Below are 22,598 nucleotides of genomic sequence, written 5' to 3' on the forward strand. Positions count from 1 at the left end.
ATAAAGTAATTAGTTAATATAATGTGATTTAATTACTTATTTTTTTAGAAAAGTTAGGGGGGTTTATTATGAAAATGCTTTACTAGCTCTCACTGTTTTTTCCCTCACTTCACCATCATTTCAAACTCAGATAATAATTAATACTTGTATAAATTATTCATTATATATCTCACGAGTTCAGATGAAAATACTGTACATTTCATTTTTTACTATATTATTATTCATAAATCAGTATTACTGTTGATATCTATCGTAAAATTCAAATCAAAAGTGTTGAGTTCATTGGATCTCAATCCGACGGTTCAAGATCAACATTCATAGATATGGAATCTAGGAGCATACTCAAAAGATGCAACCTCTATATATATATATATATATATATATATATATATATATAAAGCATATATAGCAAATATTTAATAATATAATATATTATATTTGTCATTTAGTTTTACACCATTTTTTATTTTTTTAATTTAAAAAAATAACATTTGTCCTTCTTTACGTTAGCCTATGATTCATAATGATATTGCACTGATATTTATCTCACTAGTTTTTTTTTATAATATTTTTAATAGCTCACCAAAGCTACGTAACATATGTATACCCAACATTTCATAGTATCCAAGTACCTATTCATTGCAAACGTGGCTCATACCATGAAATTTTTTTTGTACAAGCATATTGTTGTAAAATAGTTTAATTATATAAAATCTTTTTAAAATTAGAATCACCATTTTTAAAATTTTTTTTTAATTTCAAAATTTCAAACATAGCATTGAAATAGTAGCATTGAGGGTTTGTGGAAGTGATAATTACGGTTTTAGACTTTTTAGATTTATATTTATTACTAATATAATAAAATATAAGTATATAAAATAATATTCTGATATGCAATGAATTCACTGTACTAATCAATCAAACAATTAGTGGGCGAAATCCACTTAATTTAATTTATAAAATGAAATTCATCAAAATTGAAAAATTTATATCTAAAACTTCTTAAAATCTCTTCTGACATTCTTAACAATCCATATAAATAGGTATATATATATATATATATATATTATATCATGTGATATTATTTACATATTCTTAATAAATAGGAAATCCATCATCAATAAATCAAATCAGATGTAAGTAACGGATTAAAAAAAAGACAAGCATTATTCATTCTTTAAAAACGAACATAAAATTATAAAAATACCAAAAATCTAAAAACTCTTTTATCACATACCCAAACATAAAAAAACAAAATAAATTGTTAAGTCTAACGACGTGGATTGGCATTATGTGACAAGCCAAGAGGTGACATGCCAAAAGAAGATGACTAGGCAATGATGACTTGGCAAAAAAAGAAGTAACTAGGATGATGTTGTGACTAAAGCTTAATGATATGGCATATGAAGATATGAAGCTCAGAAAATCATATTTGGAGACTATATTTAGAAGAAATTCCTCTTAATGATTCATGTGATGATTAACTAATTTTGGAAAGGGTATAAAGTTAAAAGGATCTCTTCAAGAAAGGTAAATTTTATCTTATGTATGATTGTATCTATCCTTGGTAAGATCCGGGATGATAAATCATGTTTTTAATAAAACTCCTTTTAGGAAAGATCTATTTTAAAAGAGATGAATATTCTATTATTGGCAAGAATAAAAGATCATCATGAAGATTGCATGAAACTTAGTTTGGTGTGAAGCTATTTGAAGACACAAACTAAGATAGACAAGGACAAACCAATGTGATTCTCCAGACTATATTTAGCAACATAATTTGAAGGGAGATCTAAGAGCTAATTATGGACGGAGTTATTCAAGGAGACAAATCATATATGAAGGATTGATTGAAGGTTACTTGAGATTTGATTGAAGATTTGAAGATCCAAGCATGGATGAATAGGATCATGTTTGAAGATATTGAAGGCTAAACTTGGATGAGATGAGATCAAGTTTAGTAACAATATTTCCATGAGTCAAACGAAAATCATTTGGGAAGACCAAACTTGGACCAAGTTTGGAAAGAAGATCGGGAGATCTTCGGTGATCATCTATGGTGAGATGGTTGCGTGTGCCTTGGTAGGCACGTCCCTCAAGAGAGGGGACCTACTGAAGTGACGTGAGGAAGGAAGCGGTTGCAAGCAGGAGGAGTTCGGGACAAGTCAACTGCTACGAAGCGGACTGAAGGAACTGGGAGGGTTGAAAGTGTCTCAAGTTCGGGTGCAATGGCTAGAACTCAATCATGTTTAGTAAGGTGGGCAGTGTTGTAACTGGGTGTTACAACATCTAACTTTGGAAGGTGTCCAAGTTAGAAAGCCACAGAGAATTCTAGAAAAGGAAGGATCAAGTGGACGTAGGTGCGTCTATATAAGATATCCTGCTTGAAAATTTAGGATGAGCCACAAGTGAGAGACCCTTTGGTGAGGGTTGAGGAGAGTGGGCATCGGGCAATCTTAAGAGGGTATTCTTTGTCTTGAGTGAGTAAGGGAGAGTTATACTCTTTATTCTATCACCTCTTTAAGTGGATTGTTTTTCCGAGCTTTGCTCCCCAGATGTAGGCAAGGTTGTGCTAAAGTGGGTTACCAATTTATGTGTTTTCTTTATCTTGTTTGATTGTGTGTATTCCTTATTCTAGTGAGTTTTTGAGTAACTCTCTTAATCACACTACCCACCAGAACTATCATAAATATGTAAAAATAGAGTCATACTTTTCTTACATGCATTGTAATTAACTCACTAATAATTTTTTTAAATTATTTTTTCTTACAAAATATGAGTAACCATATTTCAAATGTGTGTGTATAGACATGAAGATACTACTTCATCACACTTGTACTTTCACATTCAAACTTATTTCTTTGATAGAAGGCACAAGTACTCTGCATAGAGGACATGGTGTCAATAAAATAAAAGGGTGGTTAGCAACTCACTAATAATCTTTTATTAAAACAAAATCACATAAATAATTATCTATAGTCCTCCTTGCCGATGGATAGTGGATACGGACATTATTCATTAAATAATACATTGAATAATATTGCATGAACGAAGGTGCAAGTTTGTACATATGCCTACGTGCTAAAAAATGATTTGGTTGAACATAATTATGATTTAATTAATTTGTACGAGATTTCTTACAAATTGGAACCAAATTAAATTTATAAATTCCAAAATATACATATTTATAAGAAAGAAAATCTCATGTTATATATATATATATATATATATATATATAAGTCTTTTTTCTAGAAACATAAGAAAAATTAAATCTTAACTATTAAATTTTATTTCTTAATTATTCTAAACAACTTCTATCCGCACAACCAAGCATACCTCATATTATTATTATTATTATTATCACACTCAACTGATCAAAACCAGTCAAATTCAATCCTTTATATTGAAACAAAAAATATATTAATTAAGACCATTTTTTCTCACACAAATAAATAAAAATAACAAAAAAATTAAACAGAATTAGCTCGCATACCTCTGTTCCATTATATGCGTCTATGACAAAAAAACAATAAAATAATAAAATTTAAATTAAACAAAATAAATAAATAAAGGAAATTCCATTTTTATCCCACGCTTTCTCCATGCCCACTGCACCCACTTCCTCCTCACTATAAAGCCATAAGCCCACCCAATCATCATCATCATCATCATCATCGTTACAATAAAGAAGCACAAATCTCGATGCGAATCACCGGAGATCAAGTGGCACGGCGGCGCCTCCACAAGGCAATCCTCCTCCTCGCCGCAGTGACCCTCCCATGCACTCTCCTCTACCTCAGCCCCACGCCATCCACCACCTGGTTCCTCCTCTCCAACCCCTCTCAGCCGATTACCCCCTCCTCCTCCTCCTCCTCTCAAGACCTCCGGCAAGTTCTCAAGGCCGCGGCCATGGCGGACAAGAAGACGGTGATTTTAACGATGGTGAACTCTGCTTGGATATCACCGGGTTCGGTGATGGATTTGTTCATGGAGAGCTTCAAGCTTGGGAATGGGACGAGTGAGTTGTTGGATCATTTGGTGTTGGTGGCCATGGATGAGAAGGGTTACGTGAGGTGCATGCAGGTGCACAACCACTGTTTCGCGTTGACCACTGAAGGCGTTGACTTTTCAGAGCAGAAGAACTTCATGTCCGGTGGTTACTTGAAGATGATGTGGAGAAGGCTTGAGTTTCTTGGAACTATTCTTAACTTGGGCTTTGACTTCATCTTCTCAGTATGTTATTATTATTATTATTATTATTATTATTATTATTATTATTATTATTATTATTATTATTATTAGAGTTTAGTAATTAGGTAGGATAAAATGAGCGTTCATTTCAAGCACAATGAGGATACGTGCAAGTGTGGTGAGAGTTTATTAATGAATTTGGTTTATTTATTTTTGAAAAAAGAAAAAGTATGGTGAGGGATTAACTATATATTTTGTGTATGTCCTTGATATATCATTGTCTATATTTTAATGGAAATAAATTTTACTGGCCTGTGTTTTTTAAAAAAAAAAAAAGAAGAAAAGAAATAAATACATGAGGGATCTAAAAAAAACTTTTTAATTAAAATTAATTTGGAGTTTAGTGAATCAATTATTATTATTATTGTTGTTGTTGTTTATTTATTTATTTATTTATTATGGTTATATGAATTACCTGATTGGATTTAAGAGTTCTGTAATTGTTAGCTTGTTAGATTATTAGAAAACTAAGGGAAGGAATTCAAGTGGCATGTGCTCCTCAAAAGTTAGATTATTAAAAAAAATCTATTTTTATTTTTGAATTTAATTAATTATTTTCATTAGGCATCTTGTGAAAGTATAAATATTTTATTTTTATTCAAGGTTCTAGATTAATTTTGGGTAAAACCTCTCTATGTTATAATACTTTGTTTTTATTATTATAATTAGACTAATTCTCTTTATTTGACACCATTAATCTTCTTTCAATGAGAGTGTCTTTATTTTAATTGATTTATTAATTATTCATTGGAGTTTATATACACAAGTGTTTATGCATGCAAGAATTTCTCATGAAACCTTTAATTTTAATGACCAAATAAGTTAATTAAATTGTTATATATTAAAATAACTATTTGCTTTTAACTTCTTTTAACAGGACGCTGATATAATGTGGTTAAGAAATCCTTTGCTACATTTCTATTCAGATGGAGATATTCAATTTTCTTGTGATAGATTTAGTGGCTTTTCAGAGGACATGAACAACGTTGCAAATACTGGTTTTTATTATGTCAAATCCAACAACAAGACCATAAATTTTTACAAGTATTGGTATTCATCAAGAGTTAATTATTCTCGGCATCATGATCAAGATGTTTTTAATTTTATCAAAAAAGACTCATACGCAAGAGAATTAGGGGTAAAATTTAAATTTCTTGATACGGTTAATTTCGGTGGATTTTGTCAACCCAGCAAAGATTTCAACCAGGTTTGTACTATGCATGCTAATTGTTGTATTGGCTTGAGCCGGAAAATACATGACCTTGGTTTGGTGCTTGATGATTGGAGGAAGTATATGAGGATGAGTTCAGAGGAAAGACAAACTCAAAGAATGTCTTGGGGTGCGCCGAAAAATTGTAGTCTCGCTCCACTTGGTTAGCATGCTTGTTGTTTTATAGGATTGTTGTGTGAATTTTTTAAAAAAAAATTATATATGAATAATCAAGAGGATTTGATGAACATCCGATTTGTATTTTAATAGTTTTGTGTTGATTAAGATTGTTAAGATGGACATGTACTCAAGCAATTGCAAGTTGAAAAAAATAAATAATAAAATATCTCTTGGATGTATGGATTTCAGTAAAATTATTCAAAATATCTAATTATCAAAATAATAGTTAGCTAGAGGAATACGGACATTATTACATTAAATAGTGTTACATGGATGAAGGTACGTACATGCACATATATATACGTGTTAGGAAATGAGTTGGTCGAACTGAACATTCTTCTGATTTAATTAATTTGTAAGAGATTTCTTACAAAAATGGCACCAAATTAAATTTATAAATTCTAATATATATATATATATATAGGGATAAGTCTTTTAGGGAGGTCCCCATAATCCATATCTGGGGATGTCTAATGTTGCAGCCTTAGATTCTTCAACATCAACAAAATTCAAACTTTGATTCATATAAACAAGTGCATCAACCAATTAACAAAAAAAAAATAACAAAAAATAAAGCCCATCTTTATAGCAACAATCTCCATCTAATAACATTCTGATTTTCACGATAAACATTTCGTCAATACCGAATCAAATGAAATATTATTCAATCTCGAAATTAACAGCATTTCAAGAACAAATTAACACTCAAATCAATCAGAAAAACGAATGAGAGGAAGGAATCGGTTGAATGAGAGGAAGGAATCGATTGATCTATAGAGAGATGGATCTAAACCTTTAACACGAGAGACGATGGGGCGTTGGTGGAGACGGGGGAGAAGGCGTTGGTGGAGACGGAGACAGTGGATGCTGTGGAGGCGTTTGTGGAGATAGGGACATGTGGTTTTGGTAAAGAGAATTTCAGTGTGGTTTTGGGGGGAGCCGTTAGATCAAATGATCTAACGGCTCCTAGTTACATCCCAGATATGAATTCTGGGGACATCCCTAGAAGATATATATATATATATATATAAGTTTGTTTTTAAATCATCTTCAAAGATCTGGAAAGAAAATCTTAATTAGCTACATTTAAATTTTTTTCTTAATTATTCTAAACTAATTCTATCCACTTAACAAAGCATATCCCATACATATTTATATTTTATTTTTAAAATACTATATATATATATCCCCATACTCTAAACTAAATCAAAATCAAAATTTTCAAAAAAATAAATAAATAACACTCAAGATCACATTATCACTATAAAACCTCAGACCATCAACCACCACCGCCCACCACCACAACAAAAACAACAAGCACGAATCTCAATGCAGTTCACCGGAGATGCCAAAGAACTCCGGAGGATCCTGCCGGTGATTCTCCTCCTCGCCGCGGTCACCATCCCTTGCACACTCTTCTACCTTTCCGTCAGCCCGGGCACCACCTTCAACTCCCTCTCCAAGCTCTTTCCGACCACACAAACCTCATGGAAGGAGGAGCTCCGGCGAGTCATGAGCGCGGCGGCGATGGGTGACGAGAAGAAGACGGTGATCATAACGATGGTGAACTCGGCGTGGATGGCACCGGGTTCTATGATGGACTTATTCATGGAGAGTTTGAAGATTGGGAATGGAACAAGAGAGTTATTGAATCATTTGGTGGTGGTGGCCATGGATGAGAAGGGGTACGTGAGATGCATGGAAATGCATGGGCCATTGCTTCGCGTTGACCACTGAGGGGGTTGACTTTTCAGAACAGAAGAACTACATGACCGCTGACTATTTGAAGCTGACGTGGAGGAGGATTGAGTTCCTTGGAACTGTGCTTGAGTTGGGTTTTAGCTATATTCTCACGGTATGCTTGCATGCTTTTGTTTATTTATTTATCAACTTTTATGAGAGTTTTTGGTTCTATGTGTTTTGAATTATATTATCATGTTGTGAATTGATGATATTGTTTTTAAGATGTTTAGTTTGTAAAAATAAGAATTGGAGTGTAGTTTGTGTGTTCATTTTTCATTATATGCTCTTGTTTATGGTTTATTTATGCTTTTGTGTGTTGATTTATTTATTTATTGCTGAGAACTTGAGAGGATGGCTCATATAGTGGTAAAATTTAGATTCTTTTTTAAATCATATTATGATTGTATGTGAGTTCATTCTTTTATGTTTTTATGTTTTGATTTAGTTTTATTTTTTATTTTTATGAAAGTTTTTAGTAGCACGTGGAGAAGTTGGTTATATATTTTTATGATTTAGGTTTTAAATCTTATATATAAGGATATTGATAATTGATGATAATTTTTTTTAGAAGTTAAGCTGTAAAAATTATTTTTTTTAATAAAAAAATAATTTGGAGTTTAGAGAAGGAAGTATTTGTACTTTATATTATATTTTTTTATATTCTTTTTGTTTTTATGGTTATATGAATTACATGCTTAGATTTTGAGTTCTGTAATTGTTAACTTAGATTATTAGAAAACTAGGGGAAGGAATTCAAGTGGCATGAGCTCCTAAAAAGTTAGACTATTTTTGTAATAATAGATTAAACAAAAATATCTGCTTTGATTTTTGAATTTAATTAATTATTTTTCATTAGGTATATTGTGAAAGTATAAATATTTTATTTTTATTCAAGGTTCTAGATTAATTTTGGGTAAAACCTCTCTATGTTATAATACTTTATTTTTATTATTATAATTAGAGTAATTCTCTTTATTTGACACCATTAATCTTCTTTCCATGAGAGTGTCTTTATTTTAATTAATTTATTAATTATTCATTGGAGTTTATATACACAACTGCTCATGCATGCAAAAATTTCTCATGAAACCTTTTGAATGACCAAATAAGTTAATTAAATTGTTATTTATTAAAATAACTATTTGTTTTTAACTTCTTTTAACAGGATGCTGATATAATGTGGTTCAGAAATCCTTTGCTACATTTCTATGCAGATGGAGATATTCAATTGTCTTGTGATAGTTTTAGGGACAATTCAGAGAACATGAACAACGTTGCAAATACTGGTTTTCATTATGCCAAATCCAACAATAAGACCATAAATTTTTGCAAGTATTGGTATTCATCAAAAGGTAATTATTCTGGGTATCATGATCAAGATGTTTTGAATTTCATCAAGAAGGACTCATACACAAGAGAATTAGGAGTGAAAATCAAATTTCTGGATACTGTTAATTTCGGTGGATTCTGTCAACCTAGCAAAGATTTCAACCAGGTTTGTACTATGCATGCTAATTGTTGTATTGGCTTGAACCGGAAAATACATGACCTTGGTTTGGTGCTTGATGATTGGAGGAAGTATATAAGGATGAGTTCAGAGGAAAGACAAACTCAGAGAATGTCTTGGAGTGTACCGAAGGAGTGTAGTTTTGCGCCGATTAATTAAAATGTAAGGTGATATGATCTAATTTTTTTTTTTAAATGTTATTTATTTATGATTTTTTTATGTAATTAGAATTATATGATTTTAAAGAGAAAAAAAAACCTATATCTTAATAGTTTAGAGTGTATTTGATTAATTATTACATGAGAATATATATACCAGCAATCCAGCACAATGCAAATGATTGACTTATTATATAAATACTTGTATTGTTTTGTATTTGATTTTTTTTTATCATGATTAGTACAAAAAGAATTTAAGAAGTTGTACTGTATTTTATTATTTTTTCATGTTGTGTTTTAAAAAAATGAAAACCAAAAAATATATAAATATTTATAGTTAAACCATGCATTTAGATTTTATAATCTCATCCCACCAAGATTTTGCATAAATATTAATTTGTAGATGACATTGGACACTTTTTTCTATATATAAATTTATTTTTATGTTTATCTACATATTTGCTCCACAATCTCATTAGATGAAACAATTTAAGAAAACTTTCTCAAAAAATCTAATCCATCATATTAAATACATTTAGGGGTGAGCATAATGAGTTTATATCTAACCTATCAGGTAGCATTTTATTTTAAATTTTTTAAAAATATATTCAAAAAAATATTTTATTATTAACAGACTTCCTGAGATGCAAGGATCAGAGGAACAAGATATACAGTGAAACTAAGAAAAAAATGTAAAAAAATAAGCCCGTGTTTGATTGGCAACATGGAAAATGGCTGAAAAAGAAAATTTTTCCATGGAATATTTTTTCATGGAAAATTTTACATGGTAAATGAAAAAATAGTCGTTTGATTGGCATTATTTTTCTAGCTAAAAAAATAAAAAAATTCTATAGAAAATTTAGATTTTGTTGTTTGATTGCTCTTTTTTTCCACGGAAAATAAAATATTTTCCATGAAAAAAACCTCATTGTTTGATTGCATCAATTTTCCTGTAAAAAAATCACATTTTCCATGAATTTTTTTTAAAATCATTAAAATTATAAACAGCGCTACGTGAATTGAATCTTACCATGGGATCTCTTCACTAACCTGGATAAATTTATTTAAAATATTATCAAGTTATATAATTTATATTTTTTTAAAAAAAATTAAAAGAAAAGGAAAAACTTTTCTTTTAAATTTTTTTAAAAAAATGTTATTTTAAAATTATAAACAACGCTACGTGGAATTGAATCTTACCGTCAAAACGCCGCGGGATCTGTTCACTGGATAAATTTATTTAAAATATTATCAAGTTATATAATTTATCTTTTTTTAAAAAAAATTAAAAAAAAAAAGATAAAACTTTTTTTTTAATTTTTAAAAGAAAAGTTATTTTAAATATTTCAATCGCAAGTTATTATTTCACCTGTTACGTTTTTTCTGGAAAACTTTTCCCAAGGTGGGAATGAGGAAAAATGGTCACGTGATAGAGCTTATGGAAAAATTTTCTATGAAAAATTTTAGCAAACAAACATTGGAAAATGACCAGTAAAAATTTTTTCCAGGAGAAAAAAGGGCAATCAAACACAGCCTAAAAGTAAAAAAATTATTTTTTATCCGAATCAATAGGATAAATCAAATAAAATAAACCCACACAAGTTATACACATTACACCAAATTGTTATATATACTACATCCGTCCCTTATAAATTTATTAGTAATCTAAAATTTATAAAAATTATATTAATTGTTAAAAATTATTTTTATTTAAAACGTAATTTAATATAATATATAATTAAATAAGATTTATTAAAAATTATAAACTACCTTAATTATTAAATATAATATTTAATGCTTTATAAAATTCCTAAATTCACTGTAAAATTTAATGTTCCTACCATGTGTAGACATCCAACTCAACCTTCCAAATATAAATCATGACCTCTCACGTTTTAAACACAATTAACACAACCCTCATCACCACTATCAACACCAAAGCACGAATCTCAATGCACTCCGACGGAGATCTCGAGACAGTTCAAAGCTGGCGCCGCCGCCTCCTCCCTCCGGCAATCCTGCTCGCCGCCGTCGTCTTACCCTGCTCTCTCATCTACCTGGCCTCCACCATGGACAACTCATGGCCTCTTCTGACCTCTCTCCCCGCCGGCGTTACTGAAGAAATGAAGCTCCGGCGAGTTCTCAGCTCCGCTGCCATGGCGGACAATAAGACAGTGATCTTAACGACGGTGAACTCGGCGTGGATTTCACCGGGTTCAGTGCTGGACTTGTTCATGGAGAGCTTCAAGCTTGGGAATGAAACGAGTGAGTTGTTGGATCATTTGGTGGTGGTGGCCATGGATAAGAAGGGTTACGTGAGGTGCATGCAGGTGCACAAGCACTGCTTTGCGTTGACCACTGAAGGCGTTGACTTTTCAGAGCATAAGAACTTCATGTCCGGTGATTACTTGAAGATGATGTGGAGGAGGCTTGAGTTTCTTGGAACTATTCTTGACTTGGGCTTTGACTTCATCTTCTCAGTATGTTTCTCTTCTGCTTATTATTATTATTATTATTATTATTATGATGAGTTGAGAATTTAATAATTAGGTAGGATAAGATGAATGGCACAGTATTAAAATATTAACTTTTATATTTTTTGCTTTTTTTTTTCTGATGTGTCATTGTTCCATATTTTATAAATAAAAATAAAAATAAATTAAATTGGCGTATTGAAAAAAAGAAATAGATATAAGAGGGAAGTCACAAAAATACACTTTAAATGATGGGTAGAATTAATATTTGATTTAGGGTTGAGAGAGGAATTTTAGGTACATGTGTGTTGAGGATTAACTCGACATCTTATGCATATCCTTAGACTGGACATAGTATGTGAGTTTTAAAAAAAGAGAAAAAATAAATAAATAAAGGAAAGAAACCACAAAGAAAAAAAATAGATATAAGAGGGAAGTCACAAAAATACACTTTAAATAGTGGGTAGAATTAATATTTAATTTAGAGTTGAGAGAGGAATCTTGGGTACATGTGTGTTGAGGATTAATTCGACGTCTTATGCATATCCTTGGACTATCCTTGGACTGAATATAGTATGTGAGTTTTAAAAAACAGAGGGGGAAAAAATTAAGAAAAAAAACCACAAAAATATACTTCAAATAGGGATGGAATTAATATTTAAAATAGTGGGTGGAATTAATATTTGAAATAGGGTTGAATGATCAGAGATTGAGATGACAGGTACTAAACAAATTTGAGCTTTAGTTTTTTATTTTGTGAGTTTGATTTTGTTGGCTGAAGTATGTGTTTCAGAATATTGTTTTAAGATGATGAATAGAAATTAATGGCTAAGATTATTTAATTGTTTAAATTGTTTTACAGGACACTGATATAATGTGGTTCAGAAATCCTCTACCACATTTCTATAAAGATGGAGATTTTCAAATAGCATGTGACTATTTTGTGGGCAATCCAAATGACTTAAACAATAAACCAAATGGAGGTTTTATGTATGTGAAATCAAACAACAAGACCATAAGTTTTTTCAAGTATTGGTTCAAATCACAAGAAAGGTATCCTGGTGTCAATGAACAAGAGGTTTTAAATTTGATCAAGAAGAATGCATTCACAAGAGAATTAGGAGTAAAGATTAGATTTCTTGATACCACCTATTTTGGTGGCTTTTGCGAACCGAGTAAAGATTTCAATAAAGTTTGTACAATGCATGCTAATTGCTGTATTGGTTTAGGGAGAAAAATTCATGACCTTGTTTTGATGCTCAATGATTGGGGAAGGTATATGTCAATGAGTCCGGAGGAGAGACAAAGTCAGAGAATGGCTTGGAGTGTGCCGAAGAATTGTAGTCTTGCTTCGCTTGGTTAAAACAACTGTGTTTTGTTCTGTTCTTGTTGCAGAAAACCCCATCAATAGAAAATGGAAGAGATTCATCTGAATTTGATAACAGAAACTGCAATGCACTTCAGAGTTGCAACACCAGCATGTTTTTTATCAGGAATGAAACACCATCTGCTTCAGGCAATGCATGCTTTCTTGATAATCGGCTCCACCGCGGTTCAGGATCAGAAACAGAACACACAGTTAAGAAATCAACTAGCTGACCAAATATTTTAAAAATCTCTGTACCATAAATCTTATCGTCATCAGCTACAAAGGTTGCATTCCTGTCCATGGGAGCATCAGGGTGTCTTGAAACCTCAGACCATGTGTGATGCCATATATCAAACTCCCATAACTTCCTCACAGCTTTCTCCCTCCTGTTCAATAGCCCATCTGTGTCGCCCCACGATACGCATAGCATAAACAATCGACTATTACATGATATGAGGTTGAGTTTGTACTCTTGAATGCGCGGAGGTGGTTGGGATACTTGGATCACAACCCACAAGCCCATCTCCAGATCATAGGCTGCAAGTTTATCATTCTCTGAGAAGACATAAAACTTCGCATTGCAAACAGCACCAGAACAAACAGTCCCAAAATCTCTAGGCAATCTTGCAATTTCTATCCATTTATTTGTCACAGGATCATAGATTTCCCCAGTATCTAGAGGATGATACAATGATCCAGCACTAGAAATCCGATGACCACCAACGACGATCAGTGCGAATCTCAGCTGATTGTTGCTATTTTCTCTGGCAAATTCTGATGGTTCTCTGTTCAGTTCATGTGAATGGTGGCGAGTCTCATGAAGATAATCACTGACCTGACACCTGAGAGAAAACCTGTGAGGATCTTCATAAACATCCGAGATCCTAAACGACCGAGACTTTAGATGATGGTTTGAGGAGCGATGAGTGTTTGCATTGAAAATGCTGCAATTGGCACTAACATGAAAGACTCCCAGGACAGGATGCAACCTTGCCGAGTTCATAGGTGCAGCTTTCCGCCACAAACCAGTCAAAGGATTGAATACCAACATCCCTTTGTGTACCTTAAAGGAGTCGTCATTCAATGGCAAGTTCAATTGGACAGAACTAGAGCAACCACCCACGATGTAAATCTCATTGCCCATGCTAGCAACTGAAAACATGAACCTATTCTTCAGCGCATCATCACTGATCCTATGCCACTGATCTAGTGAAACATCCAAAGCATGCATCTCACCATGATAAGATCTATTAGTTGAAATGCCAAACAAGAACAACCACGGACTCTGATAAGAACCCTGCAACCTCATCCGCATAAAATGCGGTGTGGTTGCCAGTAATTTCCACTTCTTGCACACTTGACGAGCAGCCAATAGAGATGTCAAGGGAAGCCGAATGAGAATCATCTCCATAACGTCATCAGGGAGTAATGGCATTTCAAATATAGGTTCTGGTTCACACACAGTTTCCTCAACATCCTTCGCCTTTTTTGAAATTTTCCACTGGAACAAACTAGCAGTGCCATGAGCCAAGCATTCGACATCGATTTTTTCAACCCCAGAAGCCAGCCTATGCAGCATGCAGTCCTCTGAAACATTAGACCTTTTCCTGAAACTCAAATCAAAATCATCACAAGCACCAACTCTACATCCGCCACCTCTTATATAACGACTAATGAGACCAGAAGACGAACACCTTGCCTGTGTTCTTCCCCAACTCCAATACATACCTTGGCTACTCTTTTTCTTCTTCTTCTTCTTATTCAAGGCCACATTTTTTGACAACCTTAAAGCACTGAAATCCCTCTGAAGAGATGAATCTCCATTGGAGAGCTCATCAGCAATCCCACTAGCCCTAATCACTCCCTCAGAAAAATGATTCAAGAGAGTTACCCTACTACTACTTTTTGATCTATTCAAATCACTCACATTTACCATTTTCCGTACACAAATGACACACAAACACACAATACAATCACTCAATCCTCAAACCCTAACCTTTCATCTACTCAATTATCATTTTTCAAAGAAAAATTCCACCTTTCCTTTTCTAATTCTGGCAATCATACAAGAAACCACAAACCAACAGCTAAAGATCACACCTTTAACACCTAAAACAATTCACCATTCAAAGAGTCCAAAGAAAACCTAAAGTCAAAGCAATACCGAAGAAATCCAAGAATCAAACTCTAGAATCACTCAATGATCACCAAAATATACACAATAAATTCACAGCGGCAACCAAATCAATCAATATAAAGAAGAAATCCAAAGCTAGAGAAACAAACCCTAATGGCGGGAACCGAAAGAGATTTGGAGCTGGATTCCATGGAAATCCATCGAGTTTCCAGATCTGGGAATGCGGTTGCTGATCATCAGCTTTATAACCATAAATCACTATAAAGAAAAAAAACACACTCATTATTCTCACTTAAAAATTGACTTACAACGGGACCCACGCGAACGTGAGAAATTAATGGCAACGGTCCGTTTTTGGGTTCAAAAAGTCTGGTCCTCATAAATTCGGCATATGCGAGTACATTGACCAATGGGTCAACACTGCCACGTGTGTATTTATCAAAGATATAGACATAATAAAGAAATTGAAAATATAATTAGTGGCTTATCCATATCTCTTAAAATATTTTTTTATTAGTACTAAAATAATAAATAATTGTGTTTATATTTATTTCTATTTTTATGTTTTGTTTGTTTATAATATAAAAGTTTTAATTTATATTAAACACATAGAAAAATAGATTTACAAATTTGTTGATGTCTTTTCAATAGAATCACTATGGCTACTTGTGTGTTCTTACTATTCAGATGTAGAAGCTGTTGAACATTTGCAAAGTGCATCCAATTTGAAGGGTCTGAGAAACTCTCTTATTGGAATGATATGTTGATCTACTTAGATCGAACGCAATAATGGAATTTTCTCTTGCATTACTTTAGAATATCCTTCAATTATGTGGAAATTTGACCATTTATTTATCATTTGGATAAATACATCTCAGGATACCAAAAAACTGAACTACAAGAGCACATCCCAACGATCAAGTGGAGCCTCAATTTTGCAAGGTTCCTGTTGCCACCCTCTACAGAAACATCTATGGCTTTGTTTGGGAGGAAGGGTTGAGGGGGGGTTTGGAGATAAGGGTTCTTTGACCTTTGCATGGGGAGAAGAGTTAGAGGAGGGAGTAAGGGTTTAGAAGGTAAATGGAGGGTTGAAAACACTCCATTTCTAAACCATCCAAATTGAATGATTGAGAAGAGTTGTTAATTTTATGGACAAAAATATTCTTAAAACTTTGTAATAACTAATAATATTTTTATATTTTATTACAAAATATAAAAATATTATTAGTGTCTTGTGGGACGGGGCCTCCGTGGGCAGCTAGGGTTTTCCTTCACTGAGATTTGGAGAAAAGGGGAAGAGGAAAAAGAAGATGAAGAGAGAAGAGAGAGAAAGACAAGGGAAAAGAGGAAAAGATGAGATAGGCTACTTGCCCACCAATTTCTTGCTTCACAAAATATATACTCCAATAACAACCACTACTATGAGTGTCTTGTGCCTCACGCTATCACTCGCTATTGGTTAAGGATTACAATCAGTATGATAATTATATGGTAGTTCCTTTGCTTCATCCCATGATATAATCCCTAAAATGCGTCACAGCTGTCATCCTTCGATTGCTCCTCTGCAGCCTGTTGTCCCTTTGACTGTTGACCACCATATCATTGGTAGCTTGCTTTTTGTTGACCACCACTTGCTCCTCATTGACTGTTACAGTTTAGAAAGTAAATGGAGGGTTGAAAACACTCCATTTCTAAACCATCCAAATTGGAGGATTGAGAAGAGTTGTTAATTTTATGGACGAAAATATTCTTAAAACTTTGTAATAAATAATAATATTTTTATATTTTGGGAGTGAATAAAAAAAAAAACCCTATCACTGAGCTTCCTCTCCTCTCATCGCTAAAGATCCACTGATGTTATAATTTTATTGGATGAAAATATCTTTTTTCTTATGTCACTTAATCATTTTTCTAGTAATACTTAATTGAGATTATTGATTAGATTTATTTATTGATCCATTATTTATCATTATATAATATTTGAAACTTGAAGGATATTTTGGTAATAACAGTATATAAATTTCTTTTATATTACCTTCAAAACCTTTTTAATTTTACATTTTTTTTTTGGGGAAGAGGAGCGGGGCGAACCCACTAGAGACCCCAAGGACGTGCACAAGCCTCGCTGGAACAAGTGGGGACGAAGCCGCGCTCACGTGGGCGCTGGAACCACTCGTACACAATCACTATTCACAACTCACAGAAATGTGCCATCAGCCGAGAATCGAACTCTCACCACTCGGTGAGAGCTCTATTGGCGACCCGTGTACCAATAGACCCGCAGGTCGTTGGCTTTTTAATTTTACATTTGCCCCAAACAAGATATGGGTTGATCCCTTCCCTTCCCTTCCCTTTCCTTACTTTACTTTATGAACCCTTCCTAAACCTCATCCAAACAACATAACATGATAAAATTTTTCCTACCTCTATCATGGGAAAAGTTTTCCAGGAAAAACATAAGATCCCGCTGCGTTTTGATCGTAAAATTCAATTCCATACAGCGTTGTTTATAATTTTAATAATTTTTTTAAAATTTTCCAAGGAAAATTGATGCAATCAAATAACAAATGAGGGCTTTTCATAGAAAATGTTACATTTTCATGGAAAATAAGAGCAATCAAACAACAAAATCTGAATTTTTCATTAAATTTTTTTGATTTTCTAGCTAGAAAATAATGCCAATTAAACGACTATTTTTTTTTCATTTTCTATGAAATTTTTTTTTTTCAGCCATTTTCCATGCTACCAATCAAACATAATCTTAATGAAGTTAAGGGAAATAAAATAATACGAGGTTGAAAAAAAAATAATTTTTCCAAAATTATTTAAAAAGAGGAAAAAAAAGGAAAAATCATATTATTCAAATATTAAGAAAAGAATATATATATATATATATATATGTTGGCACTTATGCTGGATTACGTCCAATAGGAAAGCGCCACATCGGATTGGCCACGCAAAACGAGTTTTTCTTTGAAGATCTTGAAAGGCAGTGACCCCCCTTCGATCCGGTTCGCAGCTTCGAACAACGAAGAGCTCGAGCTCGCCGGCGAAATGGAGGGAAGGGAACGAGCAAAGAGCATTCAATCCATTAGCTTGGTCTTGGTCCTCATCTCGGCGGTGTTCGTTCCGGTTCTATCCATTGATGACAAGTGCGGGGCTTGCAATGCCGTCGCGGTGATCTATCTAACTCCTTTCCTTGCTTTCTCGTTTTGATATTTGATTTGATTTTAGGGAATGTTGATTTTGTGTTCTGGATTATAGTTTTTCATTGTGGAATTTTATTGGAACTGATTGTTGTATTGAATGATTTGCAGGGTGAGATTGAGCTTGGACTTTTGAGAGTAAGTGTTCATTATCGTTGATTTTGAACTGATTTAACAATGAAAGACTTGTTTTTCTATCTAAATCCATTCATATTATTTGTCAAGAATGAAATTTTTGTTACGCCTTTACCAAATATGCTGTTCGCACATTGCTTTTTTTTATATATTTTTGGTCAATCTCATGAATCTCATGTGATTCTAGTAATGCAGTATTCTGACCATTTCTCTATGAACAAGTTCTGTTTTGGGTTAAAATAAAAAAATAATTAAAATTTCCATGCTCAAGAGAATGTTAATGTGTTGTTTGTACATTGTTTTTGTTTTATATTTTGTTCAATCTCTTGTGATTCTAGTAATGCAGCAGTCTGGCAAGAGAATAAGTTTTGTTTCCTGAGTTCTTTAATTTGGGAAAAACATGTCATATTTTCTAAATGCTCATGAGAATGTACTCTCACAAATAAGTATTTGCTTCTAATAAGAGGATATCCAGAACCATTATTTGTTTTGAGAAATTAGTTATTAGTTGTTTCATAGCATAATCTTAGTTGGAAGTAAATAGAGACTCCTTTCTGTCAACTGTCGAATATCCATGTTCCTCCATCCTCTTCTATCTTGGCATCATGTAACTTGATTTACCATTAGTTCTTTGTTGTTCTAAATTTAGTCTTTGACCATCGGTTATGTCAAATATGTCATATTATTTATATGATTGATTTTCCTGTCATTATATTCCAGGAAAAACCAAGAAACCATTTGGACATGCGACACCGTTTGGACTCCAAGGGCCAGCGTGAAGGGAAAGTCATTGATTATAAGTATCAACTTGAAATCTGATCCCTCAATGATTTGATTTTTTTTAAGCAATTCTTTCTTTGATAATGTCTGGTTGAATTTGTAATTGTACGCTAAAGTTGAAGATCAAATCATTTATATACAATGTAAAATATTATTTCTAGGGGAATATGCTTTAGTGTACTAGTTTATTTCATATATTTAATTTTATAACCAGCTGAAATATAACTCCCAATGTCTATTTTCTCTGTTTCTAGGGTCAGCGAGTTGAGAGTTGTTGAACTCTTGGATGGCCTCTGCGAGAAAATGCTTGACTACACTCTGGAGAAGGTAAATTGTTTCATTTTCTGACCTAAGCACATTGTCACACATAAGGAATGGTGCTTTTGTTTGATCCAGGCGCATTCAGTTTCTATCTTCTATTTTGCTGAAATGTATGGTGAATCTTGCAGGTGGATTCAGGTAAAAAAGAATGGATCAAAGTAAAGGACTGGGACAGCCTCAAAGCAGGTAGAAATTTTCAGTTTCATTCAGAATTAAAGTTACAAGTCATTTGCTTCTCCTGTGTTGGAATATTATGTCAAAGTTTTGGTGTACTTTTTCTTAAAGAGTTTGCAAATTTCCTATTAATCTATAAGGTTTCACTATTACTTATCATGATTATTTTACAATATTTGACATCTTGGTTATACATATACACATTTAAATCATCTTCCTTCTGGATGACATATCTTAGATAAAAATCTTTGCATGAAATTTTAAGTTTGGAAATCTACTTATCATTAATATCTGCACAGTTGCCCCCTGTGGCCTTTCTTACTCAAACTTTGAATTTTCTGATACTGTGACCTACATCTGCGTTGCCGTGTGATGATTCTGGTGTTGCAGCTGCATATCATAGCCAAAAGTGATGTTATGCCACTAGTAATATTTGAAATGTTTTATGTGCAGTGTTACTATGCGTGTCTAACATTGGAAGCATATATACATAGATATACATGTGTGGAGAATATTGGAGCAGACCAAATTGTTTTGGAGAAATAGAACTTTGAAGGGATTTAAACCGTATTAAAATTTAAATTAAGATAAAATAAAAAATTTCAAATGATGGAAGTTCATGAATGTTGCTATAAACGATATAGAAAGATAAGAATAGATTAAAAGAAAAAAATTTATTAATTTATGAAGTTTAAAAAGATAAATAAAAGATTAGATAATTTTAAACATTACAAGATTGAAATTGAGAATCAAGAAAATATTAAGGATGTGTTTGATTGGCAACATGGAAAATGGCTGGAAAAGAAAATTTTTCCATGGAAAAATTTTACATGGAAAATGAAAAAATAGTCATTTGATTGGTATTATTTTTTAGCTAAAAAATCAAAAATTTTCTATGAAAAATTCAGATTTTGTTGTTTGATTGCTCTTATTTTACACGGAAAATAAAACATTTTCCCTTGGAAAAAGCCTCATTGCATCAATTTTCCTTGGAAAAAAGTTACATTTTCCATGGATTTTTTTTAAATTAATTTAAATTTTTTTTTAAAAAAATTTAAAGAAAAATGAAAAACTTTTCTTCTAAATTTTTAAAAGAAAAGTTATTTTAAACATTTCGCACGCCCAACTTTTCCTATGAGGCAGGAAAATTTTTTTACTAGGGAAAATAGGGTCACATGATAGAGTTTATGTGGCAAACAAACTGCCTAGAAAATTTTTCTAGGGCAATAAAACACAGCCTAAGATTTATTTTGGGAAGGAGATAAGGGAAATGAAGCACAAGGGGCTATGAGGGAATATTTTTGACACTCCTGTACTTAGTTTGTTATAACTGGACCCAACTGTGTAACAAACCTTATATTTATTTTTTCTGGATAATTATGGAAAATATTGTTTATGATAACAATATTGCCCCTAATTATCTCTGCATGCATTATTTTTTTAATAATATTCCTAGTTGATAAGAAGTAAGAAAATTGAAATTACTATCTCCCCTTATTCCCAGTACTCTTCTATCCTCATTGTGAGAAATGTTCCACAATATATATTTGTCTTCACTTTAATCCTTATTTATATTTAAATACACAATTTTTTTATGGTTTATAGTATTAATGAGATATACCATCCATTTGCAGATAAACCAAAAGCACGAGCATATTCAAAAGATTTATCTTCATATTGTGGAAGGTATAACTGCCATAATTTATGATGTATGAGAAATTCTCACCATATGCAATCTATCATAGACCAAACTTCATATGACTGCCTATCTTGAGTGAAAGATTTGTTTCGCATTTGTTTATTCTTTATGTTGAATTTTTATGAGGATTTAACTTTTCTTGTGTATGGGCGCAGGTTGCTTGAGGAAACAGAAGATGAGGTATGCTACTTAATCATGCAGCATGGTTCATGCTCTTGTTCATACTGTTGTTGGATTTTTTCTATTTTTTCTAAGAGAAAGTCAGGTGATGATGACTTTAATCTAACACAAGTTGATGGCCATATTACATCTAGGATTTTAGATATTTTTGACAAACAATTACTTTCAAAGATAAGAGCATTTTAAATGCCAGAAAGATTTGTGATTGTCCTCAACCAGCAGTTCAAAGTTCTCATTGCTCTCATTTATAATTGCACACTTTTTACTATTAATATCTTACAAGCACAAAGTCCAGCTTCGTTTATGTACAGTAATGTTAATTATCTCTAGTAGCTATATGCTGCTAATTAAGTCAGAGTTCAATTGTTTCCTGTAGCTCACTGAGCAGATAAAACAAGGATCTGTTCAACCTGAGGATGTAAGCAAGATTTTGTGCCAAGATCTCAGCAAGCATTGCCGCAACGTGAGGTAGAATAAGTTCAGAAGCTATCTTAGAACATAAGTTTCAATATAATGCTTTTCAATGTTGAATTCAGACCACCCTTTAAACTATTATTTTCCAACCTGCAAGTTGATCTTTTTTTAATCTGTTGATTGCAGTGATTCCACATCTAAAGATGACCATAAAGAATTGTGAGGACAAAGCAAATAAATTATTGCTTTAAATTTTTTAATCGGTGGATGATGAACAAGCTTGGCAACAAAACAATCCGTTTAATCATCTACAGAGGTCCCTTTTTTTAAATCATTTACTCATATAGACAAATGTTATGATTATGTACTACTAAAACTAATGTGTACCTCAACTACATCCATTAATGTTTGAAAAGCTTCCAGTTATGAGTCAGATATCATAGAATGATATACTCACAATGGTTTTGTTTCAAGCCTATTAATGTTTGAGCCTCTTTATCTTCCTTTTGTTGGAAAGCAGGCACATGAACAACAGTGAATGGACCGAAAGTACACAGATAGGAAAGCAGATAGGTGTGTGCTCTCTAGTCATCTTTGCAATAACCATCTTTTGCTTTCTGATTGCTACTTTTGGTCATTTTATCAATTTCATACAATAGT

General features: G+C 32.6%; 4 protein-coding genes and 1 pseudogene across 4 annotated transcripts; 4 read left to right on the top strand and 1 right to left on the bottom strand.

Annotated features, from left to right (window-relative positions):
* The first annotated feature begins 3,691 nt into the window (after positions 1 to 3,691).
* Positions 3,692 to 5,695, top strand: LOC120272566 (uncharacterized protein At4g15970-like). Its single transcript, XM_039279424.1, has 2 exons — positions 3,692 to 4,233; positions 5,129 to 5,695. The coding sequence occupies exons 1-2, from the start codon at positions 3,703 to 3,705 to the stop codon at positions 5,627 to 5,629; spliced, it is 1,032 nt and encodes a 343-aa protein (XP_039135358.1). The 5' UTR covers positions 3,692 to 3,702; the 3' UTR covers positions 5,630 to 5,695.
* A 1,270-nt stretch (positions 5,696 to 6,965) lies between these two features.
* Positions 6,966 to 9,050, top strand: LOC120271736 (annotated as a pseudogene).
* Positions 9,051 to 11,001: 1,951 nt separating this feature from the next.
* Positions 11,002 to 12,920, top strand: LOC120271737 (uncharacterized protein At4g15970-like). The gene is made up of 2 exons (XM_039278412.1): positions 11,002 to 11,529; positions 12,386 to 12,920. Exons 1-2 carry the CDS (start codon positions 11,002 to 11,004, stop codon positions 12,884 to 12,886), a joined length of 1,029 nt encoding a protein of 342 aa, XP_039134346.1. The 3' UTR covers positions 12,887 to 12,920.
* A 27-nt stretch (positions 12,921 to 12,947) lies between these two features.
* On the bottom strand, positions 12,948 to 15,258 carry LOC120272239 (F-box/kelch-repeat protein At5g42360-like). Its single transcript, XM_039279003.1, has one exon. It carries the CDS (start codon positions 14,826 to 14,828, stop codon positions 12,984 to 12,986), a length of 1,845 nt encoding a protein of 614 aa, XP_039134937.1. The 5' UTR covers positions 14,829 to 15,258; the 3' UTR covers positions 12,948 to 12,983.
* A 2,754-nt stretch (positions 15,259 to 18,012) lies between these two features.
* LOC120272242 (protein seele) lies at positions 18,013 to 22,375 on the top strand. Its single transcript, XM_039279006.1, has 9 exons — positions 18,013 to 18,206; positions 18,347 to 18,373; positions 19,091 to 19,170; positions 19,405 to 19,477; positions 19,600 to 19,657; positions 21,280 to 21,331; positions 21,500 to 21,524; positions 21,901 to 21,992; positions 22,125 to 22,375. Exons 1-9 carry the CDS (start codon positions 18,084 to 18,086, stop codon positions 22,159 to 22,161), a joined length of 567 nt encoding a protein of 188 aa, XP_039134940.1. The 5' UTR covers positions 18,013 to 18,083; the 3' UTR covers positions 22,162 to 22,375.
* Positions 22,376 to 22,598: the final 223 nt, after the last annotated feature.

Source organism: Dioscorea cayenensis, chromosome 11 (genome assembly GCF_009730915.1).
Source record: "Dioscorea cayenensis subsp. rotundata cultivar TDr96_F1 chromosome 11, TDr96_F1_v2_PseudoChromosome.rev07_lg8_w22 25.fasta, whole genome shotgun sequence".
Lineage (NCBI taxonomy): Eukaryota > Viridiplantae > Streptophyta > Magnoliopsida > Dioscoreales > Dioscoreaceae > Dioscorea > Dioscorea cayenensis.